The following is a 12886-nucleotide window of genomic DNA, read 5'->3' as shown; positions in this document are numbered from 1 at the left end:
TTTCTAATTGTAGAGGTAGAAGAGAACTGAGACATCATCTAATCCCATGGTTTTCAAACCTGACTGTAGGTTAAAATCAGCTGTCCTGCTCCCCAGAGATTTTGTGGAGCCTGGTGTGGGGTGGATTTTCTTTTTGTTTTTTCTTTTTCTTGCCGCACCACACAGCTTGCAGGACCTTAGTTCCCTGACCAGGGATCGAACCCATGCCCCTGCATTGGAAGCGTGACGTCCTAACCACTGGACCGCCAGGAAATTCCCTGGATTTTCATTTAAATTCCCCAGAGATTATAATATTGTAATCAGAGCTGAGAACCACTGATCTAATCTAACACCATGGTATAAAGATGAAATAATAGCCCTAGACATAATTTGTCCATGGTCTCTCAGCTAATTAGGGGCTAATTTTAATTAGGGGGGCATATATTTCAAAGATCAATATAAATACCATAGAGTACAGGTTCTTCATTGTTTGGGGCTACCACACCACTGTTCTCCTACATCATACTGGATAATTAAAAGTTAACTATAATTGAAAAATCATAAACAACTGTGTTTCCTTATGAAGAGTAAAATTAGAGACTTGCAGTAAATCCTCTTTTGCCTCAGATGCCCTCTGAACCAGGTATTTTTAACCTGGAGCATATGGACGGGCTTCAAGGGGGTCCATTAACACCCTAAAATTATATGCATAATTTGTTTGTATGCTCCAAGTGTATTTTTCTGGGGAAAGGTGCAGATTTTAATAAGATTCTTCCAGGGATGTGGCCTAGAAAAGATTAATAATCATGATATGCAAAATTCTTATATCATGAGGGAGCTTCATCTGAGGAAAACAGCCCCATGGACGACTCTGATGGAGAATCCTAACCTCTGAGAAAGAGTTTTGTCTTTCTCCAAAACACTTTGGAAATAGGGTCATGGTTTCTGGTCACCCTCCTTGAGGTTATATTGTTGATGTGATGATAAAGCTTTTGTGATGAGGCATGCTTACCGCAAAAGTTTTTTTTTTTTTTTTAACTATATTTATCTAACAGGAAAACACAGCAACTTACCAAGAGTCCGCAAAATTCTATTCACTCCACTGGGCTCAGACTCAGGAATTGTTTCCAAATACTGGAGGGCCCGGACCTCAAACAAACCTACAAGAAAAACTCATGTTGATGAAACTGCCATACATTTAAGACTGAAAATCAATTGAATAAAACTCTGTACTCACTACCAATGTACTTCCGTAGCTAAAACAATATCACAAAATAAATGTTTCCCATAATAACTCACAGTGAGCCCTTGCAGCTTTATGCTATTTTTTTTTAATATTATTTTCAAATCTTTCAAGTACTCACTAAATACAGAGGGAGAACTTTATGATGAAACTGACCTTTCACCCCACTTTTCCGAAGCTCTCGGTCCTGGATGAATCCTGCAAACATCTGAGTTTCCATGAAGAGATCCAGGAAGTGGCGTACACTTCGGGAGGTGTGGGATTTACGGAATGGCTCCCTTTGGAATACACGCTCCCCATGCTCAGTGACAGTCATGCTCAAAGAATAATGTCCCACCAGTTCAACAAAAAACCTGACAAATGCTTCGGACACCAGAGAGTTGAGTGTCACATCTTCTGCAAAATGAACGAAGAAAGAAAGAAGGGGGGAAAAATCCCCTAAGTTTTGTGTTTATAGGGACACTGGCTCCAGTTATAAAAGTGACGCCTAGGGGATCACAGATTAAAGGACAGAGAATAAATGTAGGAATCCTCATTCTTAGCTTTCTTGTACTCTTCATGACCTGAAAAAAAGCAAATGGCTTATATCCTTACCTTCATGTTCTTCCCACGCATACTGTGGTCTGCACATCTGTGATTTCACTGTAATGGCTCTTTCAAAGGCCACCAGTGAGAACCAGCCAAATTTAATCTCCTTTTCTATTTTTACCCTCCTTTAAACTCTATGCTGCATTTGCGCTGACCTCCTCCTCATTCCTCTTGTCTCCCACAACTTTATGCTCTCCTGATTTCCTGATTCCTCTCCTGCCTTTAGGACCAAACATTTGTTTTGCTCTTGCCTCTTCTTCTTCTTCCTAGGCATGGTCTTTGGACCCCTTCTCTTCAACATTCCTTTCCTTAAAGAGCTAACTGGTATATACAGAGAGAGCTGGCTTTCTTTGTCAATAATTCTCAACCTCAGATCTCCAGTCCTGATATTTCACCAAAATTCACTTTCTACATTTTCAGGCTACCTATAGGTGATCATCATTTGGCTGTCCCATTAGCACTTACATTCCATTTGTCTAAAAGTCACCATCTAGGGAATTCCCTGGAGGCCCAGTGGTTAGTACTCTGTGCTCTCACTGCTGAGGGCATGGGTTTGATCCCTGGTCAGGGAACTAAGATGTTGCAAGCTGCCCGGCACAGCCAAAAAAACAAAAAAAGTCACCATCTCAGGTTCTTTTGGGAAATTGGTAGACTACAAATCAAATAAACAATACATGCCAAAAACCAAATTCATTATATTTCTCCACCAAATCAGTTTCTCTCTCAACTTTCTCATTTCATATTGCATCATGATTATTCCATAATAAATAATAATGTATTGAGTGCTTTTACAAATTTTAAAATAATCCAGTGAGGTAAGTCTATTATTTCCCTTTTACAGCTGAGGAAACTGAGGCTCAAATCAAAGACATTCTCCAGGGTCCCCTCATCCAGTACCATGGAGAAGCTGCAGGATTCCCAAGTCAAGTGATTCTTAACCACTATAATATAGCACAATGTGTTGCCTTCCAGGTTCCAGGCTCAAACCTCAGGTTCAACTTAGACTCCTCCTTTTCCTCCCATAACAAAATAGTATTCTTTTCCTCACAATGTCTCTTGCTCTTTCCCGTGGGCTGACTGGGGATCTGGGACCCAGGTTTAATCAGACTTCTACCATGAAGCAACTTGCTTTACCTCTCATCGCCTCTCTTTCCATATCTGTATAATGAGGTGGCTGATTAGGCAATTTCTGAGCTCTCTTCCGACATTACATTTTTATTCTTTTTTTAAAAATTTCATTTTTATTATTTGGCTGCATCAGGTCTTAGCTGTAGCGCGTGGGCTTTTCTCTAGTTCTGGCACGTGGGCTTAGTTGCCCCATAGTATGTGGGATTTTAGTTCCCCAATCAGGGATCGAACCCATGTCCTCTGCATTGGAAAGCAGAATCTTAACCACTGGACCACCAGGGAAGTCCCTACACTTTTATTCTAATCTAGATTTTTGTTATATTTGTTATATTTTGTTCAACAGACTTCCTTCTCATCTCTTTCTTTCTGCAGCTGAGAATCCATCACTGCTTTATCATTAACACTTTTGCCCCACTCTCCCATCACCTCCAGTTACTGTCCCATCTATCCTCCAGTTTGCAGCAAAAAATTTCTTGGAAGAGTTGTTTATACCTGTTGTACCTACTTTCTTACACCTAATTCCCTTTCTTTAAAAAATTATGTTTTTCTATAACTTATTTTCCATTCTTTGTTTCTGTTTTAATGAATAACTTTATAGATTCTTGTAACATGTATGAATATTTCATAAGATCAGGAGTGAGACGACCACACAAGTGCCCACCACAAAGCTTAGAATAGAACATCACGTGTATCTCTGAAGTTCCCTGTGTGATGCTCTCTCAGTGGTGTTCTTCCCCTACTTTGCAATAGAGGGTGACCATTTTTTGTAATTTTGTGTGTATCATTTGCTTTACATTACAGTCTTACCATACACATCCAACACCAACAACATATTGTTAGGTCTTGTATGTCTTTGAACATTATATAAAACATTATATTCTTCTGCAACTTACTGTTTTAATTCAACGTGTTTTTAAAAAAATATTTATTTATTTGGCTGTGTTGGGTCTTAGTTGCGGCACGCCAGATCTTCAAAATGTGTGTTTTTAAGCTTCTTTTTTTTAAATGCTATATTCTCCTGTCAGTGGACATTTAGGTTGTTTCAGTTTTTGCTATCACATACAATAACACTATAAAAATTATTGTACTTGTTTCCTAGTTATAATGTACAAGAGTTTCTCTGTGTATATATCTAAAATGGAATTGTTGGGTTGCAGGATATGTACACCTTTAATGTTACTAGATGATGCCAAATTGTTTTTCTAAAGGGGTTGAAGTAACTTACACATTCTCATCAACACCTGATACTGTCAGACTTTTAAATTTTTGCCAATATGGTGGGTATAAAATGGTATCTCACTGTGGTTTTAATTTACATTTCCCTGATTTTGATGGGGTTGTGTATCTTTTCATATATTTATTGGCCTTTCATGTTTCCTCCTCTATGAAATGACTGTTCATATCTTTCCCCCATTTTCCTCTTGGGTTGTTCATCTTTTTACTTTTAAACTGTAGGAATTTTAAAAACTAAATTCTAGATACTATTCCTTTGTTAGTTATATTTGTTGAAAATGCCTTCATCTAGTTTAAGGCTTGTTTTTTATTTCTTTTAGGGTTAGGGAGATTGGGGTTGACATATATACACTATTGATACCATTTATAAAACAGATAACTGATGAGAACCTACTGTATAGCACAGCAAACTACTCAGTGCTCTGTGGTAACATAAATGAGAAGGAAATCCAAAAAAGAGGGGCTATATGTATACATATACCTGATTCACTTTGCTGTACTGTACAAACTAACATAATATTGTAAAGCAGCTATACTCCAATAAAAATTAAAACAAAAATAAAAACAAAAAAACATAACTGCTTACTCTTTCCTTCATGGAATACTTTCTTCACTCAGTTTCTACAATATCACATACTCCTGGTTTTTCACCTACTTCACTAGCTGCTCCTTTTAGTCTCCTTTGCTGGATCCTTCTCCTCTTCCCAACTACCAAAAGTTGGAAATCTAAGCACCTCATTCCCAACCAGGGCTCAATCCTTAAATCTTTTTAATTTTCTCTCTATACTTACTCTATTGGGCTATTTCATCTGTTCCCACAGCTTTAAAATAGCAACTTTTACATGTATGTCTCTAGCCCAAATCTTTCCTCTGAATCTCAAATTCACGTATATAAATGCCTACTTGATATCTCCAGCTGAAAGTCTGCCAGGTATTGGATGTCCAATAGGTATCTCAAACTTAATATTAAAAACTGAACTTTTAGTTAGTCCTCTAAACCTGCCCCTTCTCTAATGTTCCCCATTGGTAAACAGCCTTAGTGTTCTCCTCTGTAGAATGGGGATTAAATCATAACACCTGCTTCATAAAGATATTACAAGGATGAAATAAGATGTATGCTAAGTGCTTAAAACAATGCCTGGCACAGAGTAAGCCACCCATAAAATATTATTCATCCTTTTATTCAACAAATACTTATTGAATACCTATTTACTGAATGCTGTTTAAAGTACTGGAAATAGAAAACAAATAGACGGTCACTGCTCTCATGGAACTTACATTTTAGCACATCAGATGGTGATGAAAGCCATGGAGAAAAATAAGGTCAGGGAGGAGGATAGGACATGCTAAGGGAACAGGAACAATTTTAAACAGGACAGTCAGAAAAGGCCTCACTAAGAAAGTGACATTTGCGCATGGTCCTGCAAGAACAAAGAGCAGGAGCCATGTGGATATCTAGGGGAATAGCATTCCATACATGGAACTGAGCAAGTGCAAAAGTCCTGAAATAGAAGGGGACTTGGCACAGCTGAGGGTGAGCAAGAAAGCTGACTATAAGCTTATGAAGGCACAGGCAATCTCATACTGCTATTGCATATGCTTTGGCAGGGTGCTGGGCATTTGGTATTTACTGCCTTGACCTTAAATCCTCAGACCACTTGTCTCATACCTTGTAAAAAATTCTGCTCCTGAGCCAAAATTTCGTTTCGTTCTTCCAAAATTTGTATCAGGGCAGCCTGGAGTTTAGGTGGTAGAATTTCATCCTCATCAGATACCTTAAGAGAAGAAATTGAGATTTTCATGAGCTTTGAGAAAGTCTCAAACATGCCTTATTTAAGTCCCTCAAAGTCCACAGGTGGCTTTGTATATATTTTGGCTGAAGAGTCAGTCTCAAGCTTCCTTCCCTACATTGAGCAGAATCCACAAAACTTATGGTGCATACATCTTCATTACATTTAAGAAAAATAAATAATATGCCTATAAAATTTTCTGGTACTTTCCCACAAAATGCTTCTCATCTCCAAGTCTTATGCTATATTACAAAGATCATCCCCAAATAAATGGTGCTTCACATGTGACGAGCTGACTGATTCTGAAAAAAGACAGTCTTGGGAAACATTCTTTTCACCCTGCCCTCAGTGCTCACAAAACTATATACAGGTTACATACAGAGGGCTGCTCTAAGGCTTTACTAACTCTCCTCTCCACTTCACTATCCAGAATAAGTGACACTTCCTTTCTGCCCCTACTGTATCTTGTATAAGTTTCTATTACACCATTTCTAAAACTTTATGGCTATGTCTGCTCCCTCTCCCCTCCCCTTTAAACTATAAGGCCTGAGAGATCAAACTGAGTATCTTACTCATCTTTAGTTTCTGACTGGCTAACAGAATATCTAGAAATAATTGGTGCTGAATGCTTGTTAAATTTAATTAAATTAGAGACCTATACATCAGCCCATAAGACTTGAAGGGAGGGTTACCTCTTTTGAGAATGGCATTTAATCTGTTTCCTCCTTCCCTAAATTGGGACAGTGAGCTATGAACCCAAATCAAATTTTTCAGGTCAATCTTGTATGATTGGCCGCAGTGTCAAGTCAAGTATGTGTAGGAACTGTAAGTCTTGCCTGAGTCACCTTCTCTAAGTACTTTCACATATTTTCTGGCCAATTATACCCAAACATTACATAATCACCTCCTTTGTCACTCACCTCCTGTAAGAACTTGTCTGCACAGAGATCAACTATCAGCACCTACGGAATAAAGGAGCCAGACAAGTTAAACCAGAGACAGTCACAGAGAAATACATTAGACACTGCTAGATCAGGAAGAGTGTTTTGATTCTTTCATGCAAAGGGGAATAGTTTAAAATAAACTTAAAGGTTTATTTGTTTTGTTTCCTTTCCTTTTTTAAAAATTGAAGTATAATTGACTTAAATATTATATTAGTTTCAGGTGTATAAAGTGATTCAATATTATTATACACTAACTTAAAGTGTCAGCCCATTTAAAAGTTAACTCATCAACACAAGTAAAAAGAATTTCAAGTTAAAAAAAATGATGGCAGCGCACCTAGAGATTAAAAGAGACTAAAAAAACCACACGAACCAAATGCACTGCATGCACTTTATTTGGAACTTAATTCAAACTATTAAAAATTTATGAAGTAATTAGAGAGCTGAATACTGAATTTTTCTGATATTGAGGAACTGTTATTAAATTTTTTAGGTGTGATAATGGTATTGTGATTATGCTAAAAAATGACCTTATAGAAATTCATATTGCAATATTTAGAATTATGAAATTATGTCAGGATATACTTCAAAATATTATGGGAGAGAGGTAGAAGTATGATTGGCCAAAACTTTGTAAGTATTTAAGAAGGGTGATTGGATTTATTTTACTCTCTTGTTTACTTTTACATATGTTTAAAATTTTCCATTATAACAAGTTAAAAAAATAGGTTAATACAAAAATCAGAAGTGTTTCTATACACTAACAATGAAGTGTCTGAAAAATAAATTAGGAAAACAACCCCATTTTCAATTGCACCACAAAGAATAAAATACCTAGGAATAAATTTAAACAAGGAGGTAAAAGATATTTGTGCTGAAAACTATAAGACACTGATGAGAAACTGAACAATACACAAATAAATGGAAAGATATTCCATGCTCATGGACTGGAAGAATTAATATTGTTAAAATGTCTAAATTACCCAAAGCAATCTACAGAGTCAGTGCAATCCCTACCAAAATTCCAATGGCAATTTTCACAGAAAGAGAACAAACAATTGTAAAATTTCCATGGAACTACAAAAGACTCCAAATAGCCAAAATGATCTTGAGAAAGAAGAATAAAGGTAGAGACCATCATACTTCCTGATTTCAAACTATATTACAAAGCTATAGTAATCAAAACAGTATGGTACTGGCATAAAACAGACACATGGCTCAATGGAACAGAATAGAGGGTCCGTAAATAAACCCCACACATAGTCAATTAACTTTTTTTTAATAATTTTTTAAAAATTAATTAATTTATTAATTTGGCTGCACTGGGTCTTAGTTGCATCACATGGGATCTTTAGTTGTGGCATGAGGGATCTAGTTCCCTGACAGGGGTCAAACCCGGGCCCTCTGCATTGGGAGCACACAGTCTTCACCACTGGACCACCAGGGAAGTCCCAGTCAATTAACTGATGACAAAGGAGCCAAGAATATAAAATGGGGAAAGGACAATCTCTTCAATAAATGGTGTTGGGAAAATTAGATAGCTGCATGCCAAAAAATAAAATTGGATCCCAATCTTACACCATACACAAAAATCAACTCAAAATGGATTAATGACTTAAACATAAGACCTGAAATCATAAAACTCCTAGAAGAAAACACAGGGGGTAGCACCTTTACACTGGTCTTGGCAATGATTTTTTGGATTTGACACCAAAAGCAAAGGCAACAAAAGCAAAAATAAGCAAGTGGGATTACATCAAACTAAAAAGCTTCTGCACAGCAAAGGAAACCATCAATAAAATAAAAAGGAAATGTAAAGAATGGGAGAAAACATTTGCAAATCATATATTGGATAAGGGGTTACTACCCAAAATATATAAAGAACTCATACAACTCAATAGCAAAAAAACCCCAAACAATCCAATTAAAAAATAGGCAGAGGAACTGAATAGACATTATTCCAAAGAAGACATACAAATGACTAACAAGCACATGAAAAGGTATTCCACATCAGGGAAATGCAAATCAAAACCACAATGAGATATCATCACCTGTTAGAATGGCTAGCAACAAAAGACAAAAGATAACGAATACTGGCAAGAATGTGGAGAAAAGGGAACTACTGTGCACTCTTTATGGGAATGTAAATTGGTTCAGCCACTATGGAAACAGTAAGGAGGTTCGTCATAAAATTAAAAATAGAATCAGCACATGATTCAGCAATCCCACTTCTGGGCATGAAACCAAAGGAAATAAGATCACTATTTTGAAGAAATAGCTGCACCCCCATGTTTACTGCAGCATTACTTACAACAGACATGACAATGGAAACAACCTAAATGTCCATCAACAGATGACTAAAGATGTGGTATGTGTGTATGCATACACACACACACACAAACACACACAAACACACAATGGAATATTATTCAGCCATATAAAGAAGAAAATCCTGCCACTGGTGACAACATGGATGCTAAGTGAAATAAGTCAGGCAGAGAAAGACAGATACCACTTACATGTGGAATCTAAAACAAATGAATTCACAGATACAGAGAACAGATTGGTGGTTGCCAGACATGGGGGTGGGGGATGGATGAAATGGGTGAAGGGGGTCAAAAGGCAAAAATTTCCAGTTATAAGATAAATAAGTTCTGGATATGTAATGTACAGCATGGTGACTACAGTTAATAATACTACACTGTATATTTGAAAGTTGCTAAGAGTCTATCTTAAAAGTTCTCATAACAAGAAAAAAAAATTTCTAACTATGTGAGGTGATGGATATTAACTAAACTTACTGTGTAATTATTTTGAAATATATGCATATATCAATTATGCTGTACATCTCAAACTAATACAATGTTATACGTCAATCATATCTCAATAAAACTGGGGGAGAAAAAAAGGTTAACCCATCAGTGTAATAGGGAAGAAGAGCTATTTCAATAAGTGGTACTGGGATAGTTGGCCATCCATATGAAAAAAATGAAACGACCCCTACCTCCATTTTTTCTTTTTGGCCACACTGTGTGGCTTGCAGGATCTTAGTTCCCTGACCAGGGATTGAACCCACGCCCACAGCAGTGAAAGCAGGGAGTCCTAACCACTGGACTGCCAGGGAATTCCCCCTACCTCCTATTATATATTAAAAAAATCAAGCCCCCGACTTCAGAAACAAAAATTAAAGGCATAATAATAAAGCTTCCAAGAGATAATATAGGAGGCTATGTCCATCAAGTTAATATAAAGAAAAACTTAAGCAGTTCACACACACACACACACACACACACACACACACACAAACACTAACCATAAAAAAATTGATAATTCTGACCACATTAAAATTAAGAACACCACTGTATTTAAAAAACACCATTTTGGTGAATGAAAAGGTAAGCTACAAAGGGGCTCGTATCCAGAGCTATAAAAGAAGCTATAAAAACGCTTCTTACAAATCAGTGAGGGTAAACAATTCAGTATAAGGATATAGCCTATGAATTTTACAAAAGATGACAAAAAATGACATTCAAATGGCCAATAAACATATAGAAAGATGCTCACCCTCAACCATAATCAAGGAATGCCAATTAAACCACAATGAGTACAACTACATACCCATCAGATAGGCTAAATTACACAAACTGATGACAACAAGGGCTGTCAAGGACGTGGAGCAACAGGAACTCTCATACAGTGCTGGAGGAAGTTTAACTTGGCACAGCTACTTTGGAAAAGCTTGACTTTACCTACTAAAGTTGAAGGTTTACTCTATGACCCAGCTCCATTTCCAAGTATATGTCCATAAAACTGCATGCACATATGTACCAAGGGTCATGAACAAGAATATTCATAGCAGCATTATTAATAACTCCAAACTGGAAACAACTCAGATGTCAATCAACTGTAGAATGGATAACAAAATTGTGGCACATTCACACAATGGAATACTATACACAATTAGAATAATCAAACTACTGTTGTTAAACCCATCAACATGGATGAATCTTAAAGACATAATGTTGGGGACTTCCCCGGTGGTGCAGTGGTTAAGAATCCATCTGTCAATGCAGGGGACATGGGTTTGAGTCCTGGTCAGGGAAGATCCTACATGCCACGGAGCAACTAAGCCCACGTCCTGCAACTACTGAGCCTGCACTCTAAAGTCCACGAGCCACAACTACTGAGCCCACGTGCCACAACTACTGAAGCCCACTTGCCTAGAGCCCGTGCTCCACAACAAGAGAAGCCACTGCAATGAGAAGCCTGCACACCACAACAAAAAGTAGCCCGGCTTGCCGCAACTAGGGAAAGCCCACACGCAGCAACGAAGACCCAACGCAGCCAAAAAAAAAAAAAAAAAGACATAATGTTGCTCCAAAGAAGCCAGACTGAAAAAAGAAAAGAAAGAAAGAAAGAAAGAAGATACTGTATGAGTTCACTTATTTCAAGCTTAAAACCAGGCAAAACTGAATTACATTGTTTAGGTATACATGCCTAGGATGTTAAACTATAAACAAAACAAGAAAATGAGCACCATGAAAGTCAAGATAATGGTTACCTTTTGCAAGGGGTGGGGAAGGGAACAGTGATTAGAAGAAAGCATGATGGGGGACTTCCCTGGCAGTCCAGTGGTTAAGACTCCACGCTTCAAATGCTGGAGGTGCGGGTTTGATCCCACATGACACGCGGCATGGCCAAAAAATCCCACATGACACGCGGCATGGCCAAAAAATAATAATAATTAAAAAAATTAAATTAAAAAGGCAAGATGGGGACTTCTGTTTCCATTGCCATAATATTTCTATTCTATTCCAATGTTGGTTACATAAGCATTCACTATGTGATAATTAACTGAGCCATACATTTTGTTTGGGCATTTATCTATACGTGTTTTATATCTGAAACAATTTATTAAATTAACCCAGAGTAGTTTCTGTGTATGATTTTTTAAAAAAGACCTATTCTTCTATACAATGGAGAAAAAGACAGCCTCTTCAATAAGTGGTGCTGGGAAAACTGGAGAGCTACATGTAAAAGAATGAAATAAGAACACTCCCTAACACCATACACAAAAATAAACTCAAAATGGATTAAAGACCTAAATGTAAGGCCAGACACTATCAAACGCTTAGAGGAAAACATAGGCAGAACACTCTATGACATAAATCACAGCAAGATCCTTTTTGACCCACCTCCTAGAGAAATGGAAATAAAAACAAAAATAAACGAATGGGACCTAATGAAACTTAAAAGCCTTTGCACAGCAAAGGAAACCATAAACAAGACCAAAAGACAACCCTCAGAATGGGAGAAAATATTTGCAAATGAAGCAACTGACAAAGGATTAATCTCCAATATATACAGGCAACACATGCAGCTCAGTATCAAAAAAACAAACAACCCAATCCAAAAATGGGCAGAAGACCTAAATAGACATTTCTCCAAAGAAGATATACAGACTGCCAACAAACACGTGAAAGAGTGCTCAACATCACTAATCATTAGAGAAATGCAAATCAAAACTACAATGAGGTATCACCTCACACCGGTCAGAATGGCCATCATCAAAAAATCTACAAACAGTAAATGCTGGAGAGGGTGTGGAGAAAAGGGAACCTTCTTGCACTGCTGGTGGGAATGTAAATTGATACAGCCACTATGGAGAACAGTATGGAGGTTCCTTGAAAAAGTAAAAATAGAACTACCATATGACCCAGCAATCCCACTACTGGGCATATACCCAGAGGAAACCATAATTCAAAAAGAGTCATGTACCACAATGTTCACTGCAGCTCTATTTACAATAGCCAGGACATGGAAGCAACCTAAGTGTCCATCAACAGATGAATGGATAAAGAAGATGTGGCACATATATACAATGGAATATTACTCAGCCATGAAAAGAAACGAAATTGAGTTATTTTTAGTGAGGTGGATGGACCTAGACTCTGTCATACAGAGTGAAGTAAATCATAAAG

At 37.3% G+C, this 12886-nt stretch overlaps 1 protein-coding gene across 2 annotated transcripts in view; it reads right to left on the bottom strand.

The window, feature by feature from the left end:
- The window catches only part of DENND2C (DENN domain containing 2C), a 37265-nt gene that overhangs the window by 2226 nt on the left and 22153 nt on the right, over positions 1-12886 (bottom strand). The window contains exons 14-17 of one of the 2 annotated variants that reach the window (XM_029226740.1): positions 6882-6923; positions 5841-5946; positions 1379-1618; positions 1053-1139 (exon numbers count right to left, since the gene is read on the bottom strand). In XM_029226740.1, coding sequence (XP_029082573.1) covers positions 1053-1139; positions 1379-1618; positions 5841-5946; positions 6882-6923 — 475 coding nt within the window. The remainder of the gene's footprint in view (positions 1-1052; positions 1140-1378; positions 1619-5840; positions 5947-6881; positions 6924-12886) is intronic. The other variant, XM_029226741.1, reaches the window with a different exon arrangement.

This window comes from Monodon monoceros, unplaced genomic scaffold, assembly GCF_005190385.1.
Source record: "Monodon monoceros isolate NGI ecotype Baffin Bay Population unplaced genomic scaffold, NGI_Narwhal_1 Super_Scaffold_18, whole genome shotgun sequence".
NCBI classification, from domain to species: domain Eukaryota; kingdom Metazoa; phylum Chordata; class Mammalia; order Artiodactyla; family Monodontidae; genus Monodon; species Monodon monoceros.
Note: the sequence above shows the minus strand (reverse complement) of the source record. Positions and strands in the feature narration are given on the sequence as shown.